The sequence below is a fragment of the Cyprinus carpio genome, chromosome A7 (genome assembly GCF_018340385.1).
Source record: "Cyprinus carpio isolate SPL01 chromosome A7, ASM1834038v1, whole genome shotgun sequence".
NCBI lineage: Eukaryota > Metazoa > Chordata > Actinopteri > Cypriniformes > Cyprinidae > Cyprinus > Cyprinus carpio.
Window position 1 is genome coordinate 8887897 of NC_056578.1, and position 19605 is coordinate 8907501.

General features: G+C 36.0%; 1 protein-coding gene across 1 annotated transcript in view; it reads left to right on the forward strand.

Annotated features, from left to right (window-relative positions):
• LOC109063025 (synaptotagmin-7-like) overlaps positions 1–19605 on the forward strand; it is a 100997-nt gene that overhangs the window by 76960 nt on the left and 4432 nt on the right. Inside the window, 2 exon segments of the mRNA XM_042759494.1 lie at positions 16863–16980; positions 19120–19387. Of these exon segments, the coding sequence (XP_042615428.1) occupies positions 16863–16980; positions 19120–19387 (386 nt within the window).

Below are 19605 nucleotides of genomic sequence, written 5' to 3' on the forward strand. Positions count from 1 at the left end.
CCGTCTGGAATGGTCGCCATGGAGAGTGTCCTTGCTCTACTAATAACTGCCTTCAATCACTCCACTCAGTAACCAGAGCACTGTCTCTAGGGCAACAGCAGGGTCACACCCACCAGCCTCCATTATCATACAACACACAAACCACAAATCATCAACCATGTCACTTTTTTCATTTTTTTTAATGGAGTGCCTTTTCTTTGTTAATCGACATAGCAGAGCAGGATAGGAAACTATTGGGAAGAAAATGGGATGCAGTAGTTCACAATCAAACCTGCATTTCCTGTTTCAACACCGCAGCACATTAACACTAACCTCAATCCAGCCAATGCCAACCTCATTCAAGAGTACAAAGTTGCTACATTAAAGATATTTATCAACACATTGATTGATTGATTTCAATCTGCTCAAGAAACATTTCTTATTATTATCAATGTTGAAAACAGTTGTCCTGCTTCATATTTTTGTGGAGACAGGATACTTTTTTCAGTATTCTTTGATAAATATGAAGTTCAGCATTTATTTGAAAATATAATTAATTTTGTTACAAAGTAAACTTCTTTATTGTGACTTTTGATCCATTTAACAGTATTACTTTCTATAATTTTTTTTTATTATTTGATTATGCTTTCACTCCATTATACTCACACAATATGCTTGAAAACTAAGTAATTCCAGGCAGTATTTTACTAATATTAATAATAAAAAAAGATATAACGGACTCAAACTGATGAATAATTTTTTTATTCTGTTCAATAACCTGAACCTTCTGAACTTACAAACTTAAAGTTTGCAATATTTTTTCAATGTCATGCTACTGAAAACTGTAATACAATATATTAATAGCTTTGCTATCTTTTTGCTAATTAGTTAGTTACTCCCTAACCCTGATCTCCATTACAGTATTACCGCTGTCTCTCCCTCTCTCACAGCTCATAAAAGCCTACGTCACACAAAAAGAGAAGTGCGAGATGAACTTAGCTCCTCGGAGGATAAAACCAGAGAGGAAGTGTGAGTAACATCCGCTCAGACGGTGCTTTAACCTGCTCCCCCGATACCCGAGCTCTTCATCAAAGCGCTTGTACTCTCCGTGTTAAAATAATCATGCTCCTTTACGCTCTCATCTTTCGCTCTCTTTCCTCCGCCCTCCCGTGGCCCAGTTTGAAATGAATCACGGTGTAACAGCGCCCTGAAGCCTCTCCATCGACTGCCACCACTCCCCAGGAGCCCCACCGGATCAATCTGTTTGAAAAACAAGCCATTCATCAGCATAACGCTGCGGCCGTAGCACTCGCGCAATATGAGAAATGCATCTGTATCAATATCCACCTGCCACAGCTCAATTATGGCTTTCCATTATATTGTCCTGTGTGAACCACTTATGAGTATGATTATAATAGCAGAAAGCACATTCGGATGATGTGTGCTCATGAGAGGACGAAGCCGTATTACCTTTATGGATCAGCATTGAGTAGCAAAGGCCATTTGGGTTTGTGAATCAAGCAGCGGGGCATCAGAAGTAGTCTGTACCACCAGTGGCCCCTACTGAGTGTTTCATAGTTAATTGTGCAGTGCACACTACTGCATGCCTCCCGTGTGCTTTCAGGGCTATGATTTATGATGATTTGAGCTTCAGTGATGTGATGTGAAATGGTGGCCATCAGGTAAAAGCACAGCATTGGTTATTTTCTCAAACAATTCATGTGACACATAATGTGTGACCATGAGTTCAATTGCTTATACATGCATCATGAACACAAAGAGCAGCAGATTCACATGGTTTTTACATATTTCAAACATTTTTGTTTACAGATGTATAAAAAAAAAAAAAAAAGAGGTTTTGACTCATTGGAGTGAGGGTATAAACCCATTGTAATATTGCAGAGTAATAATAATATTCATTTAATTTACAGTATAATATTGAAATTTCAATGGTTCTATTTCAATAATTATTAAAAATAAGAAAATATATTTTAGAATAATAATAACTAATAATAATTATTATTATCATTATTATTGTTATTAAAATAGTAATACATTTATGTTAGTTTTTATAACAACAACATAAATATTAAAAATCAAATTTTTATTATTATTAAAATAATGTATAAATGTATTATTGAATATTTCCATTTTCAGTATATATTAATATTAAGCAAATTTACAATATTAGTTATATTTATTTTTTGTTTTATAATGATAACAATAATTATATTATAAATTATTTTACAGTTTTACTTTTTAATAATAATAATTTCAAAAATGTTAGTTTATTATTATTACTATATAATTATTTCAGATATGTTATACTAATTATTATTATTAAAATAACAGTATGACTGTAAAGTTGACTGAGACAGTATCCCACAACTGAAATGAACTAAAAAGAGATTTGAGTATTTAAAGTGTAGGTACACCGGTTTTTTTTTTTCTTTTTTTTTCTTTTTTTTTTTTTTTTTTTTTTTTTTTTTACTGTATTTCACTTTTTGTTGTCCTGGAGTTATTCTTGTAAAGAATTCACTTTAAAAAAAAATATTTTTTTTTGGATATCTAAGCAGCTGCAATTTATGTTAAATCTTTATCAAACTGCAGTCCAAGTCGCATTCACACTATATGACAAAACAATTGTAATATATGTTTTCTGGCCAAATCATACAGCACCATACATTTTGGTTAATAAAATATTGTAAAAGTTTATTTATTACACGCCATCTGTATTTATTTCATGTACCTCCACCTAGTAAGTGTTGCTGACACAGTGATCTACAGAGTAGGTGTGTTCCTGTAGATATGTGTGGTGATTCTCTTATGATGTAACTAAAGGAAATGAGTTATTCTAGCCAGCCACCTGGGCGGCACTAGACAACCATAGACGCCCGTGGACCGCCTGCAGAGTGTCCATGACAGCCGATTAATAGCGGAGAAGTCATTTGTACAGCAACAATCATAAAGGGCAGCAAAAATTGCAGAGAATAAGCTATTGTATGCCATTAGTCAGAAGTCTGGCTTGTGAGAATAGAGCCGTTTGCTTTAGACTCAGCCTGTGTCTGTGGAGAGAGAGAAACAAGTGCAGTTTCCTTTTCAAGATGTCCCTGAAGTGGAGCCCTTGACTGCATCTTGACATAATGGATTTGAAGTGTTTTAAGGAGTGTGTTGTTTCCCAGCTTGCTGTTACAGTCATGTATTTTTGTTTGTCTGTGCTGCTGAAATCATTGCAGCGGAGACGCACTGATTGGTACATGGGAGGCTGGGTACAAGCGATGATACCTAGATATCCTGCCATTGTTTAGAGAACCGCAGGTGGGATTTTGGGAGTATAAGAACAAGGGGCTTCATAGCACACATCTTTTTAATATAGTCTGATTTCATTGATACTCTATGAGCAATTTAAAGAGAGATTTCACCCAGAAAGGATCATTTTGTCATGGTTTATTCACCCTCGTGTTGTTCTTATCCTGTATGATTTTTTCGTTTTTCCACAAAAGGACACATTTTGAATAATGTGCGGTAATTTGAATAAGGTTTGCAATTACACAGAATAGGGATTGGAGCTTTTGGTGCTCAAACAGGACACAAAAGCACTGCAAACTCATCATAATGGAGTATATAAGTCTTCTGAAGTCATGAGGTTTAGGCAGTAAACACACCTAAACTGAGTTGTTCTTTACTTATTTTCTCCTCCAGTGAGGACTGAATCATTGAGTCAGTCATTTGAACTTGAGAACCGAATTACTCTGATTTTTGCAAACAAATTATACAGACTATTTTTGTGAACTGAATCATATATGACCCTGGACCACAAAACAGTCACTGGGTTATATTTGTAGCAATAGCCAAAAATATATTGTATGGGTTAAAATTATCGATTTTTCTTTTATGCCAAAAATCATTAGAATATTAAATAAAGATCATGTTCCATAAAGATATTTTGTAAATTTCCTACTGTAAATATATCAAAACTTCATTTTTGATTAGTAATATGCATTGCTAAGAACTTCATTTGGACAAATTTAAAGGCGATTTTCTCAATATTTTGATTTATTTGCACCCTCAGATTCCAGATTTTCAAATAGTTATATCTCAGCCAAATATTGTCTTAACATACCATACATCAATGGAAAGCTTATTTATTCAGCTTTCAGATGATGTATAAATCTCAATTGTGAAAATTTGACACTTAAGACTGGTTTTGTGGTCCAGGGTCACATATAGAACTATTGAAAAGATCTGACTTAAATAACGGTTCTTTTGAGTTGGATCTTTTTGAATGAATCTAAAGATTCATTTACAAGTACATACTGTAGTCAAAAGAAAGAAATTCAGTAAATCATTACTTAAATTTTTGTTTGTTGATCACATGAAGATTCAAAAACTGTTCAAAGGTTTGGAATCAGTAAGATTTTTTTTAAATGTTTTTGAAAGAAGTCATACTCATGCTCACCAAGGCTGCATTTATTTACAGTAAAAACGGAAATATTGTGAAATATTATTATTTCTAATAACCATTTTCTATTTGAATATATTTTAAAATGTAATTTATTCCTGTGATGTAAAGCTGAATTTTCAGCATCATTACTCCAGTCTTCAGTGTCACATGATCCTTCAGAAATCATTCTAATATGCTGATTTGCTGCTCAAGAAACATTTATTATTTTTATCAATGTTGAAAACAATAGCACTGCTTAATATTTTTATGGAAATGGTGATATCTTTTATATTCAGGATTCTTTGATGAACAGAAAGTTCAAAAGAACAGCATTTATTTGAAATGGACATATAAATGTCTTTACTTTCAATTTTTAGTTCATATGTACTTGCTTAAAAAAAATTCTTATACATACATATATATACATGTGTATATACATGACCCTGGACCACAAAAACCAGTCATACAGGTCAATTTCTCGAAATTTAGATTTATACATCATCTGAAAGGTGAATAAATAAGATTTCCATTGTTCCATTTGTCCATTGGACAATATTTGGCTGAGATACAACTATTTGAAAATCTGGAATCTGAGGGTGCAAAAAAAATCTAAATATTGAGAAAATCACCTTTAAAGTTGTCCAAATGAAGTTCTTAGCAATGCATATTACTAATCAAAAATTAGGTTTTGATATATTTAAAGTAGGGAATTTAGAAAATATCTTCATGGAACATGATCTTTACTTAATATCCTAATGATTTTTGGCATAAAAGAAAAATCGATAATTTTGACCCACACAATGTTTTTTTGGCTATTGCTACAAATATACCCCAGCGACTTAAGGCTGGTTTTGTGCTCCAGGGTCATATATATATATATATATTATATATATATATATATATATATATATATATATATATAATATATATATATAAAGAAAGAAAGAAAGAAAGGTTGATTAAATGATGACAAAAAAAAAACAGTGTGATAGTTTAAGCTCAAGTGATGTTAAATGTCGAGCTTAGGCTGTCCGATCAGTCATTCCAAAGGTTAACGAAGGTAAAACATCCATCTTACACAAGATCAGACAGAATTTAGAGAAAATCGCTCACACATATCCAGTCATCTTCCTTGCCACTGTCTCCTCATTGTTGGCAGATTCACTGCTGTGTGTCATTTCAGAGCAGAAGCATCGTGCTGAGACGGACAGCTTAAGTCACTGTCAGACACACACACACACACGTGCACGCGTGTTTCACTATTCCCTCTTGCGTTCACACACACACACGTGCACAGATAGCGATGGAAGTGCTCAGCCGGAGAGGCAGGGCTGGGCCGGCTCAATATCACCCTCCTAGTGATATGGAAATAAAGAGCGGCCAAGCATGACAGCATTGGGCTTAGCTAGACACACTCGTGCACATGACAGAAATACAGCTTTAACTCTGTCCCGCAAGTTTGCCAACAGGATTCATGGAGGAAGACGGGTTAATGTGCGCTAGGCTACATGGTTCAGTGCTCCGCCAGTGCTCACTGCATATGTGTCCGACAGGCCACGACAGCTTTTATAAGGGATGATGGTCTGGTGCACTGGACTGTATCTGTCTATATACGATGGGCTCTGTTACATCATTCACAGATTTAGTGCTTTAGATCAGGCATTTTAAAACTTTTTAATGCCTTTTTATGTACTTTTTCAGAAAAAAAGGTACAAAAGCTGTCACTAGGTTGGCGCCCTTTGAAAAGGTCACAATATGTATACTTTAAGTACTAATGTGTACTTATAAGGTATCATTATGCATATTTTGGGGGTAAATAAGGTACAGAGGTACACCTTTTGAAAAGTTACTGCCCTAGTGACAGCTTTTCTACCATTTTTTCTTAGAGTGTATAAAGATTTGTTTAATACTCTGTGAGAAAAATTGCAAGCGATGACAATATTATCTGCAGGATTTGTATTATTTTATAGCATCTTTTTGTACCCAAATTTAGAGTAATATTAGCTGTTTAAACCTGACAAAATTTAATTCCAATGTACTGTATGTTTTATGAACTTTTCTCAGTAAATATTGTTCCAAAGTAATATAAAGGATAATATTGCCATAAAACCCCAGTGAGCAGCTAAATGTGACAGTGACGAGGAGAAACTCCCTAGAAAGATGCACAACACAAATGCAAATTCTTGTATGAATTATGTATGTGAGTCACAAAGAAAGAGAGATGAACATTTTAATTTTCACAAAGCATTTATGATTGTTGAAGTCTGAGATTGTCAATAGAATAAAAAAAAAATAATAATTTTCAAAGTAATTTTAAATTATTTAGCATTTTGTAAAATCAACGTTATTTATAACTGTATGGCCTTAAATTGCTCTTTTGGTATTTGTCCACTGGAGGCAGTGTTTTGTTTCAAAGCTTTATGCTTGTATTGTTTATACGTTAACCTTCTATGCCAAAAGAAAACCTAGTCTTATAGTACTTGCATAATCCTGTGACTTTAAGGATCCACTCTGTGTGTGCGTGTTGGTGTCAGAGTGTATTTAATTGTGGTGGAACGTAGACAAATTGAATTGTAAATGAGGTGTGTGGCGTGATCAAATGAGAGCAGCAGACGGCGAGATGTCAGCGGCGTCTTGACCACATCTCCAAACAGCCTGGCGCTCCTGCAGCTGTTCTCTAGACGCATTCATCCAACAGCATTTCACAAATGACAAATAGACATCAAATATGACGCATAACAACAGCAGCACTGCAGAAGATGTGTTACTTTTGATCGCTTCTGTTTCTTGTATTCTTATTTTGTAATGACGATACAAACTGCATCTTTGAAAGGCCATGTAAATGACTGATATGTCATCTATGAAATTGTGGGTGGAGTCTGTGGAAAACTTGTCACCGTGTTGCTCACCGTGTTGCTAGGGCATTGTTATGTGGTTGCTAGGGTGTTCTGTTTTGGGTGGTTGATATGTAGTTGCTAGTGTCTTCTGGGTGGTTGCTGGGGTGTTTTGTTTTAGTTGGTTGCTAGGGTGTTCTGGGTGTTTTTTATCTGGTTGCAATGCTGTTCTGGGTGGTTGCTATGTGGTTTTTAAGGTGTTCTTGGTGGTTGCTAGGGTCTTCTGGGTGGTTGCTGGGGTGTTTTGTTCTAGATGGTTGCTAGGGTGTTCTGGGTGTTTTTTAATCTGGTTGCTATGGTATTCTGGGTGGTTGCTATGTGGTTTTTAGGGTGTTCTTGGTTGTTGCTAGGGTTTCCTGGGGTGTTCTGTTCTGGATGGTTGATATGTGGTTACTAAAATGTTTTGAATGGTTTCTAGTGTGTTCTGGGTTGTTGTTAGGTGGTTGCTAGGGTCTTTTGGGTGGGTGGCTGTGGGGTCTATTCTAGTTGGTTGCTAGGGTGTCCTGGGTGTTTTTTTATCTGGTTGCTATGGTATTCTTGGTGGTTGCTATGTGGTTTTTAGGGTGTTCTTGGTTGTTGCTAGGGTTTCCTGGGGTGGTTGCTGGGGTGTTCTGTTCTGGATGGTTGATATGTGGTTACTAAAGTGTTTTGAATGGTTGCTAGTGTGTTCTGGGTGGTTGTTAGGTGGTTGCTAGGGTCTTTTGGGTGGGTGGCTGTGGGGTCTGTTCTAGATGGTTGCTAGGGTGTTCTGGGTGTTTTTTTATCTGGTTGCTATGGTATTCTGGGTGGTTGCTATGTGGTTTTTAGGGTGTTCTTGGTTGTTTCTAGGGTGTCCTGGGTGGTTGCTAGGGTGTTCTGTTCTGGATGGTTGATATGTGGTTACTAAAGTGTTTTGGATGGTTGCTAGGGTGTTCTCTGTTGTTGCTAGGGTGCTCAGGGTGATTGCTGTGTGTTTGCTTGAGTGTTTGGGCGGTTGCTGTGTGGTTGCTACTGTGTTCTAGTTGCTTACTGGCCCAAGTCAAAGTCTGTGTGGTATTCTGGTCTGTAGATACAGCTCGGGTTCCTCCTTTGGTGTAAGTCTATGAGACTTTTCCCATGTTTTGACCACCAGGTGAACATTGTAATTCGAATCAATCGGAAAAGTAACAGCTGTCCTCACCTCAACAAGCCGCTTGATCTAAAGTGAAGATCATTCACGTCTGGCCTCAAGGTACATGCAGAATTGTAATACTTTGGATTAGGTGTTCACACCCCTAAACCTAAATATGAGCTGTAATGAAAGTGATTTGGGCACCAAAAAAGCACTAATTAACTCTAAAGAGACTGAGAGAATGCTTATGGGCCCAATAAAAAATGAGCAACACTGAAAAGTTTTAAACTAGATCACAAAATCAAACTTCAGCATGTTAATTAATGTGAGAAATTCCTCAGGTAATACAAGCGGCTGAAGGCTTCGCCCGCAGAGGCTGGATTAACCTGATCTGATTTTAGAGCAGCAGAAATAGAATACTAGCATACTGCATAATGCCTGCTGTTAAAAACAGACTCTGAAACAATATGCGCTATTCCAGGATAAACGTTTCAGTAGAATGCTACGCTTGTTGTCACAGGACCTCATTATGCATGTTTAATTCCGCAAGTGGCATCCAGTTATTGCATATTTTTAGACTAATTTTGTGTGAAGATACCTCAGAGGTGAAGTGTGTTATTTCTGCACTATTAGTGGCTGTTTGTTTGAGCGTCGGCCAGATTTTGCCGGTCAGATCAAGGAGTCAAGAAAGATACAACTCATGTTACATTTGATTTGTCTGTTGCACTAACAATGGTTAAGCACATTGTATTGTGGGATATACTATTCCACGCATTGTGCACATTTGCAAATATATTAGGTGACCTGGGTGTTCTGTACATACAGAGATTTAAACACCATGTTCAGTATACATTAGGGCTACAACTTAATGTGTCCGATGCATCAAGATTTCAGCGAGTGTCCCTGTTTTAGACCAAATGCAGAATATGGAATGTTTTTTGATAAGAGCACTGGATTTTCTGTGTAGTGGCATGAGCTCTAGGCTTAAAGAAATGCGAGTCAAACTCTCCACATATCATTCCATCCATCAAACAATGATGTGTTTTAGCACCAGTGGATCCAGCAGTTCACTCATATGTGGGTTTCTGTTCTCCACGGGCGGTTGGATATTCATGGGAGCATCATCCATCATACAGCATCTTTGGTGTCTCACCCCTCGTCTGTCTACATGTTGACAGTTTAGCTCCATGCATCACGCACATGTACTGTATATTAACATGCCTCCACATTGTCATGCTCATCTCTCGCTCCGTTCCTGCCTCATATGTTCACTGCTCTCATTTCCTCCCACCCCAACCCTTCAGTCATTCATCCTGGTCTTCTCCTCCTTCTTCCTCTAAATTTACATAGTTTTCTCCCATCTCACAGCACATTGCAACTTGGCGCATTAATATAGAGTTCTGTTGATGTATCAGCTCTTTTACGGCTTCAAATGTGACTCATCCAACCAGAAATGTACTGTATCTGTTTTACAATGTTAGTTTTCTTGTTTTTTGTTTTAACTGCAGTGTTTAATAATGCGAAGTCCTTTCAGTTTTTGCACTGATGCCAAACTTTTCATTTGATGTGAGTAATCTTTTTTCTTTTTTTTTTTTTGCATCCAAGTTCCAGAATAAACAAAGATTTGGAAAGTATTAAATTTTATCCAAAAGCAGTATTTAATATTATCCAAAACCAGGAATTTTATACACTACCAATTTTTTTATTTATTTATTAAATAAATTAATCCTTTTATTGAGCAAGGACACATTAAATTGATCAAAAGTATCAATAAAGACACTTTCATGTTAAAAAAAGGTTTCTATTTCAAATAAATTCTGTTCTTTTAACTCTATATTCATCAAAGAATCCTAAAAAAAATCACAGTGCAGAAAAATGTTTTCAACTATTAATGTTTATGTTACAGTAATGTTTTCAACATTGATAATAATAAGAACTCTTTCTTGAGCAGCAAATAAGCATATTAGCATGATTTCTGAAAGACGCTGAAAACTGTAAGAGTAATGATGCTGAAAATTCAGCTTTGTATCACTGGAATAAATTACATTTTAAAATATATTTAATTAGAAAACAGATATTTTAAACTGTAATATTTTAGAATATTGCTCCCCCTCACCCAAAGGGTTCTTGAAAAATCCAGTGACATAAAATGACTTATAAATGGTTTTGGTCTGTGCTATGCTGGTGTTCAGACCCTTCTAGGTGGCTGTTGGCACGCTGAGTGGCGGCTGATGTCACGGCAACGGTGAGCTGTCAGGCCACATGAGTGTCAGGCCCACGAGCTTGAGGAGCATTTCATCAGTGTCTCAGTTCAGAGCAGGACAATCAAAGAGCTCTGAAGAAAAAACACACATATGTGCACTGATACAGCAAACACTTCATTAGTTTATGTGGTTCTGCTACTATGAAAGTTACAGATAACCTGTAACCTGCCTGAAGGCCACAGAAACACAGGTTTATATACTCTGCACTGAGTGTAATATGAGTGTAATACTCTGCATTTCAAATAAATGCTGTTCTTTTGAATGTTCTGCTCATCAAAGAATGCTGAATAAAAAATGGTTTCCAAAAGGTTTCCAAAAAAATATTAGAATAAAGCAATCTCTACATTTGTCTCTTGTGAAGACAGCCATACTGAAAGAGTGACGTCTGAGCAATAAAATGTTTCTTAGGGAAGAGACAGAAGACCAGAAAGACAAAGTCTAGATTCCAGTGAAACATATCAGTGATTTTTAACCACTAAAGCCAATAGGGACGTTTCTAGCCCGTTGCTAAAAATGTTGCTTTGATATTCTGCCCCAGAGATGAAAATGAATCCACTATTCAAAATCCCAAACACCCATGTGCTTAAAGCAGGAGCTGGAATATTCAGAAAAACACAACGCTTCCTCCCACACACATCCTCAGCACTTCTTCACCATCCTCACAATTATCAACACGATTTTCTGCTCTGAAGAGTGCTGGCCACTCAAATGATGCTCTGCTGGGTTTGTTCCTCTGTTTGTCTCACCCACTCTCTCTGATATTTGTTTCAGAGAAATGATATCGTCTTTCTGCTGTGTGGCCCAGTTGCCAGTAATGATGATGGTAATTGCAGACTCATGAAGCATGGTTGAGATTTATTCCCTTGAATTAATGATTGGTGGGTACTTGGAAGTGTTGCTTCAAAGTACATGTCAGGAAAACAATATTTGACAGATTGCCAAATGACCCTCAAGGGGGAACAGCCCTCAAGGTGCAGATGGGGTCTAAAATTAAATTTTCAGCTGTTTTACATGAGTTTTACAACTCTTGGCCACTGTGACAGAGTCACATAAGTCATTGTTTCACTAAAGATAGTTTGTGAAACTGCTTTTGTCTCTTTCCTCTTTCACAAAAACATTGAGACACACGATTTTGTAACATATATATATATATATATATATATATATATATATATATATATATATATATATTTCACGAAAACATTGAGACACACGATTTTGTAAAGTGTGTGTGTGTGTGTGTGTGTGTGTGTGTGTGTGTGTGTGTGTGTGTGTGTGTGTGTGTGGAAAGAATGCACCTGCCTTGAAGAGACTTTTTTTTTTTTTTTTTTTTTTTGCAAATGCCTGATCTAACATCAGATCAATGTTATCTCAAAGCTCCTTTATCTATCAGACCCTAAAAGCTCAAACGGAGTTAATACCAGCCGTGTCTTGTTGTTGTTTTGTGGCGAGATTTCGTGCTCAGATTTAGTTGGAAAGGTTGCTAGCGTGTGTTTTTATTTTTGTGATTCAAGCCTCATTTAAAGCCTGGAGTTGAGATTAAAGGGCTAGTTCACTGAAATCATTTACTCAGCCTCATATTGTTTCAATTCTGTGTCATATTGTTTTTCATTGAAACATAAAATGTTTTTTAAGCTATTTTCCAGTTGTTGCTATGTTTTCATAGTGCTCACATAAAATTTAGATTGTAAATTTAGTACCTGAGTTTGGTAACTATTTTTATTGAATGTTTAGTGCCTAATTTTTTTGAAAAGGAAGTGAAAATTCTCTTTTTGTTCTACTTCTAATTTAGTTTTTTGTTTTTAAGAGTTTCAGGCCCTATTTATGTTCTATTCATTGAAGGTCTTTATTATTCTTTCAGTATTAAGCATTGAAATAATGGCAGTGTCATAATTTCAGGCTGTTTATTTAAAAATATTTTTGCATCTGAACTGTGCACAACACAGTTTATAAATAATCACTCAGCTGGTTGTCGCTTGTCACCAAAAGAGCCACACGTCAATCTAGATCTAGACTGTATTTTGGCACACAACATACTGTCCCGTAGGTCACTTTGGTAAGCCAAGAAAATGAATATGAATGCAAATGCAATCACTTTGTTTTACTTCAAGTCCAATGTTGACCTTGGTATCACAACAGAACCTCTTAAACATGCCCTGGAAGGTTATAACAACCTTAGCAGAGTCCTTTGGTTAAAATCTGATGCTTACACAATCTCCATCCAGCCCTGCGGGAGACATTAATGCAGTGAAGGCTGCGATGACCTCCTGATCTTCCAATGGAAGGATTTTAGATATAAAAACCCTAATGCAAACAAAGGCCGCATGTGTTCCAGATTGCCCTACGGTTACTCTTTCAGGTTTATGTAAAAATCTACAGGAAACCTTGGATATTGCATAATTGATATGGTGGGAGGAAACATAAAGGAACTTGGGATGTGAACACTGATGAGCAGAAAGACTGAAAGAAACATTATCAGTAGTGTCTAGTGAGAAAACACGACGAGATCTGAATTTATCCTCTTTTTGGCACATTCTTCATTGTGTTATAATATATATATTTACATGTTATTTCGAGAAATGTTTCTTTTAAATATTCTTGCTTCCCCTCTGAAATGACGATCACACTTTATTATTGTTAAGGTCTAATTCTCACTATTAACAAATCATTAACTGTGACTTTTGCCTTAATAAACTCCTAATTTGCTGCTTATTAATGGTTAGTAATGTAATGCATATTCAAGTCAGAAAGTCAGGTCAGAACGACCCAAAGCAAAGTAAATATGACAAAAACTTACATTCATGAATTTTCAGTGAACTATCCATTTAAGATTGAAGAATCACAGCACACTGGGCCAGCTAACCAATCAGAGCACATTTTGTGTTACGGAAGGAGAGTTTTCATCATTGAAGTGCTTCAATAATGTGAAATATGTGGAAAACAATGCATTTTTAGAACAATTAAGCATAAAAACCTATTCTAGAACCCCCAAAACTTAAAGTGCATAATAGGACCCCTTTAACTACATGAAGGATAGTCTCAGACTTCACACCCACAGACCACTGGCTGATTGGTTGCTTTACCTGTCAGTCATATGACCTCTTGGGTGGTCCTTGACTATTCAAAGCGGCCAAGGTTCCCAGACCTTCTGCTGTCAGGCTGAAGGTCTGGCTACGCGAGACTACAAGTAGGACTGTGCTATATAATAGAAGCACTGCTATGTCTGAGAGTTTTAAACAGCTTTCTGTCATGTCACTCAGAAGGGGCATTTGTGGTCACTATAACCCCTCAGACCCTGACCGTGTCATTCTGATCATCATTACAGCAAGAGGAAATTACTCTTGCAGGATTTCTCTGACAGAGACATGGTCATATGAGATGAAATGATGACTGTGGCTGTCTCATGAGGATGTGTTTGTGGGTGGGTGGATCATTACTCTTCAGACGACATGTCTGTCTTCCCCGTCATGAGTCTGCCTGTCACTCGAGCCGTGTCTCCCAGCATTCCACACACCAGGTGCACTTGCCATCTCTCCAGCCGTTGCCGTGCCAACAGCACTTGTTTCTTCTTGTTTTCTTTCCCTCGGGATGAAAAGTCAAAGGCAGCTATTCATCTCCCCCCTCTGGCAGCCATATTACTACAAACTCATCATAGGTCTATTAGTGCTGGACTCCTTCAGTTCCACTGTGACTCGTAATAACTGGAGGGGTGACGTTACTGTGAGCATGCATTTGCTCACTGCTTTTTCTGTATAGTGTCAGTTTTAGCATTGGGAGTCATGAACGGGTTGTTTTTAAGTGCGATTTCAGTTTTTACAGAAATGTGTGCATTTGTCCTCTGAAAAGAATAAAAAAAAATGTTTCTAGCATTCGTATGTGAATGATTTGCTTGCTCGAGTCATATCTTTTAAGTAAAAAAAAACAGTTATCTCAATGAAAAGTCATTACTTTACATTCAGCTTAAAAATCTAACTAGAACCGTTATTGTATTGTGTTTATTTTAGACTTGTGATGCTTAATTCAGGGTCATATCTGATTGGTTCATAAGACAGTATGTAGTCAAAGTTACACGAGTTGTGTTGGAATAATTGGAGTAAAATGAAAGAATCGTTAATGGAGTTAAGAAACTAGAGTTGCAACCAGAATTGTTACTGTTGGAGCCACACTTACTTATTATATCTTATTTAATTTTTACCATTACAGTACATTTCTCAGAATTCCCACCTTTTGTTGGTAGTGATTTTGTCGAGGTTTGTTTAGTGTTAAGTTAAATGTTATGTTAGTATTATTATAGTACTATATATAGTATATATATATAGTACTATTATAGAATTTAATATTTTATGTGTGCATTTGTATGTGCTTACACACACGCATATATATATATCATTATTCTATACAGTGGGTATAGAAAAGAATCACCCCCTTCAAAATAATCACATTTAGTTGATTTGCAGCCTGAAATGAAGGCGGACACAGTTTTTGTCCAGCTGTTTTTGCAAATTTTAACATTCAAGTTAAAGATATAATACAAACATGTCAGAAATTTATTTAAAAAACAGAATCACTGAGTTGGAAAAAGGATCACTCCTTCCTTAAAATGCTGCTTGCATAAGCAGCTCACTAGGTTTTGGAACAAAGCTCTGGTGTTGGTAGGAGTGATTCACTCTTGTTTTTGTTTAGTAGAAAGTTAGAACCAAATTACTTCCTCCAAAGCACTGAAGGATCATTAATGAAATCATTAGGGACCCTTAAGTTGCTTGAAAAACATTAAGAAATAAGTAAGTGTAATTGGAAATTGAAATGGAATCATTACATTCCTTTCAATTCCCATCCCTGGTTTTATTGATCTGTTAATGCAAAAAAAAAACTGTTTTATCTTACAGGTTTTCCATCCTTTTATCTCTTCGCTGTTCTGAACTGAGTAGACACTGGGCGCAATGCTTGTCTCTCAGCAGCATTTCTGTTGTGTCCTTTCTTCATACACTTCATTTCATGCAGAGCATTGTCAGATTGACTCTGTGATGCTCTTTCTTTTGCATTCATTATTAATTCCAAATCTCCACAGAACTGTAATGTCCTTGTATTACAACCATGGCACTATTTTTTAAGCTTCCCAGTGAGGACAAATGTCAGATGGTTTGGGATCTGTTCCAAAACCTAGTGAGCTGCCTTGTTGTCTATTACCTGCATGAACAGCATCATAACTGAAATAGAACATCTAATGCCATAATTCAGTTTTAAACGTTTTAGAAGATACATTATAATTCTATTCCGTATGTTTGTAATTTCTCCACAATCTCTTTTTTTACAGTATCTAACATTGTTTGCACAAGCCAGTTCCTTGTTAAACAGCTTATTATTCCTTGAGAAAGAAATAGATGTTACACGTGTTTAAGAGCACATCCAAGATTCTCCTGTACTATAATGCAGTATTGATGATACATACACTACTGTCTATAAGTCAGTAAGATTTTTTAAATAAAGTAATACTTTTATTCAGTAAAATGTGTTTAATTGATCAAAAGTCTTTTGAACTTTCTATTTATCAAAGAAACCTAAATAAATAAATTCAGTTATCATGATTTCTGCAAAAATATTAAGCAGAAACAATTTTGATAATAATAAATGTTTCTTGAGCAGGAAATCAGCATATCAGAATGATTTCTGAAGGATCATGTGACACTGAAGACTGGAGTAATGATGCTGAAAATTCAGCTTTGCATCACAGGAATAAATTACATTTTAAAATATGTTCAAAAAGAAATCACATTTCAAATTGTAAAAATATTTAACAATGTTGCTTCTCTTTTTTTATACTCTATTTGGGTCAAATAAATCCAGGCATGGTGAGCATTAGAGACTTTCAAATCCATTAAAAAAATACACTTACCTCAAAGTTTTGAATGGTATGGTGCATGCAAACATTTTATTACAATACACTGCTAATTTTAAACAACTGTCAAATCTTTTTGTGTCAGATTGTGTAGTTACAGCATCAGGTCTAACAAGGCAATGCTAACCAAAACCCAATATGGAGCTGCACTTTAGGCAAATCAGTCAATAGATGACTTAAGTTCTCTGCGTTTATGAAGTTAGTAAGACAGGAGAACAGAACAAAACAGGAGAGTGTTTAATTCCACATGCATGCTATATAAAATGACACTTTTTTTCTTGTGGTTCTTCCCCAGATGTAATAAAACCGGCAGCAGCCCTAAAGGTCAGACCTCAGACGAGAGCAGCCGCCGGACAGACGCTAACTCCTCCGTCTCAGACCTGGCCAACTCCGTCACCAGTGATATGCTGATGGTAACGTGAACATGTGGCAGTGTACTGTGTTCTACGGAAGCTCATTTCCACCACAACAGATATATATATGTATATATATATATGTATATATATATATATACTGTATATATATATATATATATATATAATATATATATATATATATATATATATATATATATATATATATATATATATATTAGGGATGTGCCCGAAAAGCGAATCCGTATTCGGAAAGTAGTGCGGCTCCGTAGTAAAGTAGACTACGTGTGAATGCGAATCTTGAAAGTGAAAGTAAAAAGCAAATGTGCATTCTTAAGTGATCTCAATGTCCTGCATATTCATAACAGCTCCCTGATTCCCACAATTTATATACAGGATAATTACCCAACGATATAATTGTGTGAGAAAGCATTGAAATATATTGTTCTCGTATATCTCGTAGATTTATTCCCTTTTAGGGGTGCTGTAGTACACGTCATTACCTTTCTGAATACCGTATTCGGAATCGGGCACATCCCTAATATATATATATACTTTAGGGGTGCTGTAGTACATGTATTTATATATATATATATATATATATATATGTGTGTGTGTGTGTGTGTGTGTGTGTGTGTGTGTGTGTGTGTGTGTGTGTGTGTGAGAGAGAGCTTACATCTTGCAGTGATTACATTCACAATTCTTATTTTTTTTCTGCCCAAAATAATTTAAAAAAAAATGTGAAAAATTTTTAAAAGGTAATTGTGACTTTTTTTTCTCACAATTGCAAGTTTCTATCTCTAAATTCAGACATTTTAGAATTATGAGTTTATATCTCACAATTGTGAGTTAACATTTCAAGATTGCAAGAAATTGTTTTTATATTTTTATTCCATGGTGGCAATGAGCTTCCATAGTTTTCTTCTAGTTTTGCCTCTGAAGTAACACTAGTTTTGATGTGAACCCTTTAAACACAGGGATGCATCATGTGTAATTGGTGCTCTCCCTTACTGCAGTCAGTCACACACAGAGAGTTGTGTCAAAGGGAACTTACCTCCGTAATTAGAACTGGTACAGTGTGCTGCGGGGACGCAGACGATGGCCTTCACAGGGTCTGCGTGTCATTACGTGGGTGGTAAGGCGTTTTTAAAGAGATGTGATGAGGGCTAATGGTGATGCTTCCTGTTTAAGAGGGTGCCAGAAGCTCTTGTAAGCACCAGCCTCTCGCAGCTCTGAGTCCCACTGGGGGAGATCCGGCCACTGGGGCATGGCATGTCAAATTAAGCACAACTTTTAGCCAAGGTCCTGACATGGATGGGAGTTCATTAATTCGATATGCTGCTGCTTGTCAGACCACTTTAAGTGATGGATCACTAAGGTGTTTGTAAAGACCACCAACCGGTTCCCAACTTTTCGCCCTTCATCACGTATTAATGTGAAGGCAACAGCTTTTAACTCGTTAGAGAGCATCCCGGCAACTTTTCTGTGTCATATTTGACAACTGCTGTGTTTTGTTAGTCATGTTTATGCAGCAGGGGAGTCTGTTACATTAGTTAGCCTGATTTAAACCTGTAGTTATTAACATATCAATATTGTGAAGCACACAGGAGACCCGACATGATTTCAGTAGTGTCTGTTAGCATGTTGTAAAAACAATTTTTATGATATTCTCATAAGCAAAAAAAATACATAATACTTTTACACACATACACACACTATATAAATGTTAAATATGGTCATGCAAAATAAGGCATTAATATGTGCTTTATAACTATTAATAAACAGCCAATATGCTAGTAATATGCATGCTTATAAGCAACTAGATAATAGTGAGAATTTGTCCTTAAAATAAAGTGTTAGCAAATATTTATATTTGTATCTTATTTCAGCTTTATTTCAATGAATGGAAACTATTTTTAGTAAAAAATAGAAAGATGTGGTGTTTATTTTTTCATTGTATTATATCTAATATCTCAGCTTTATTTCAATGAATGGAAACTATTTTTAGTAAAAAATATTATTGTTTTGTTTGTAATGTTTAATTATATTTATTTTTGTTTGTATATTTAAAATATATATATATATATATGAAACATTGTAATGTGGTTTTGTTAATAATGATTTCATGTGAAGCGATTAAGCTGTTTAATGACAATCTTGTCCACTTTGGTTTGTAAGTTGTCCCCAGGCTCTGAGGAAGAGGAACATGAAGGACCCGTGTGCGAGAAGCTGGGACGCATCCAGTTCAGCGTGGGATACAATTTTCAGGACTCCACACTGACAGTGAAAATCCTAAAGGGTCAGGATCTACCTGCGAAAGATTTCTCCGGCACTTCAGATCCATTCGTCAAACTCTACCTTCTGCCAGACAAGAAGCACAAACTTGAGACCAAGGTCAAAAGAAAGAACCTCAACCCTCACTGGAACGAGACCTTCCTGTTTGAAGGTCAGCATGATTTGATATCTCAACTTCATTATTGTGTGTTTAGAGTTCCTAGCCTTGTGTAGTTTAAAGGTGGTATCCCTCATGTAAGCAGACTTCGACTTGGCATAAAAGCTAAATACACACACACACACACACACACACACACACACACATATATATATATATATATATATATATATATATATATAATATAACATTTTCAATTATGATTTAAGTCA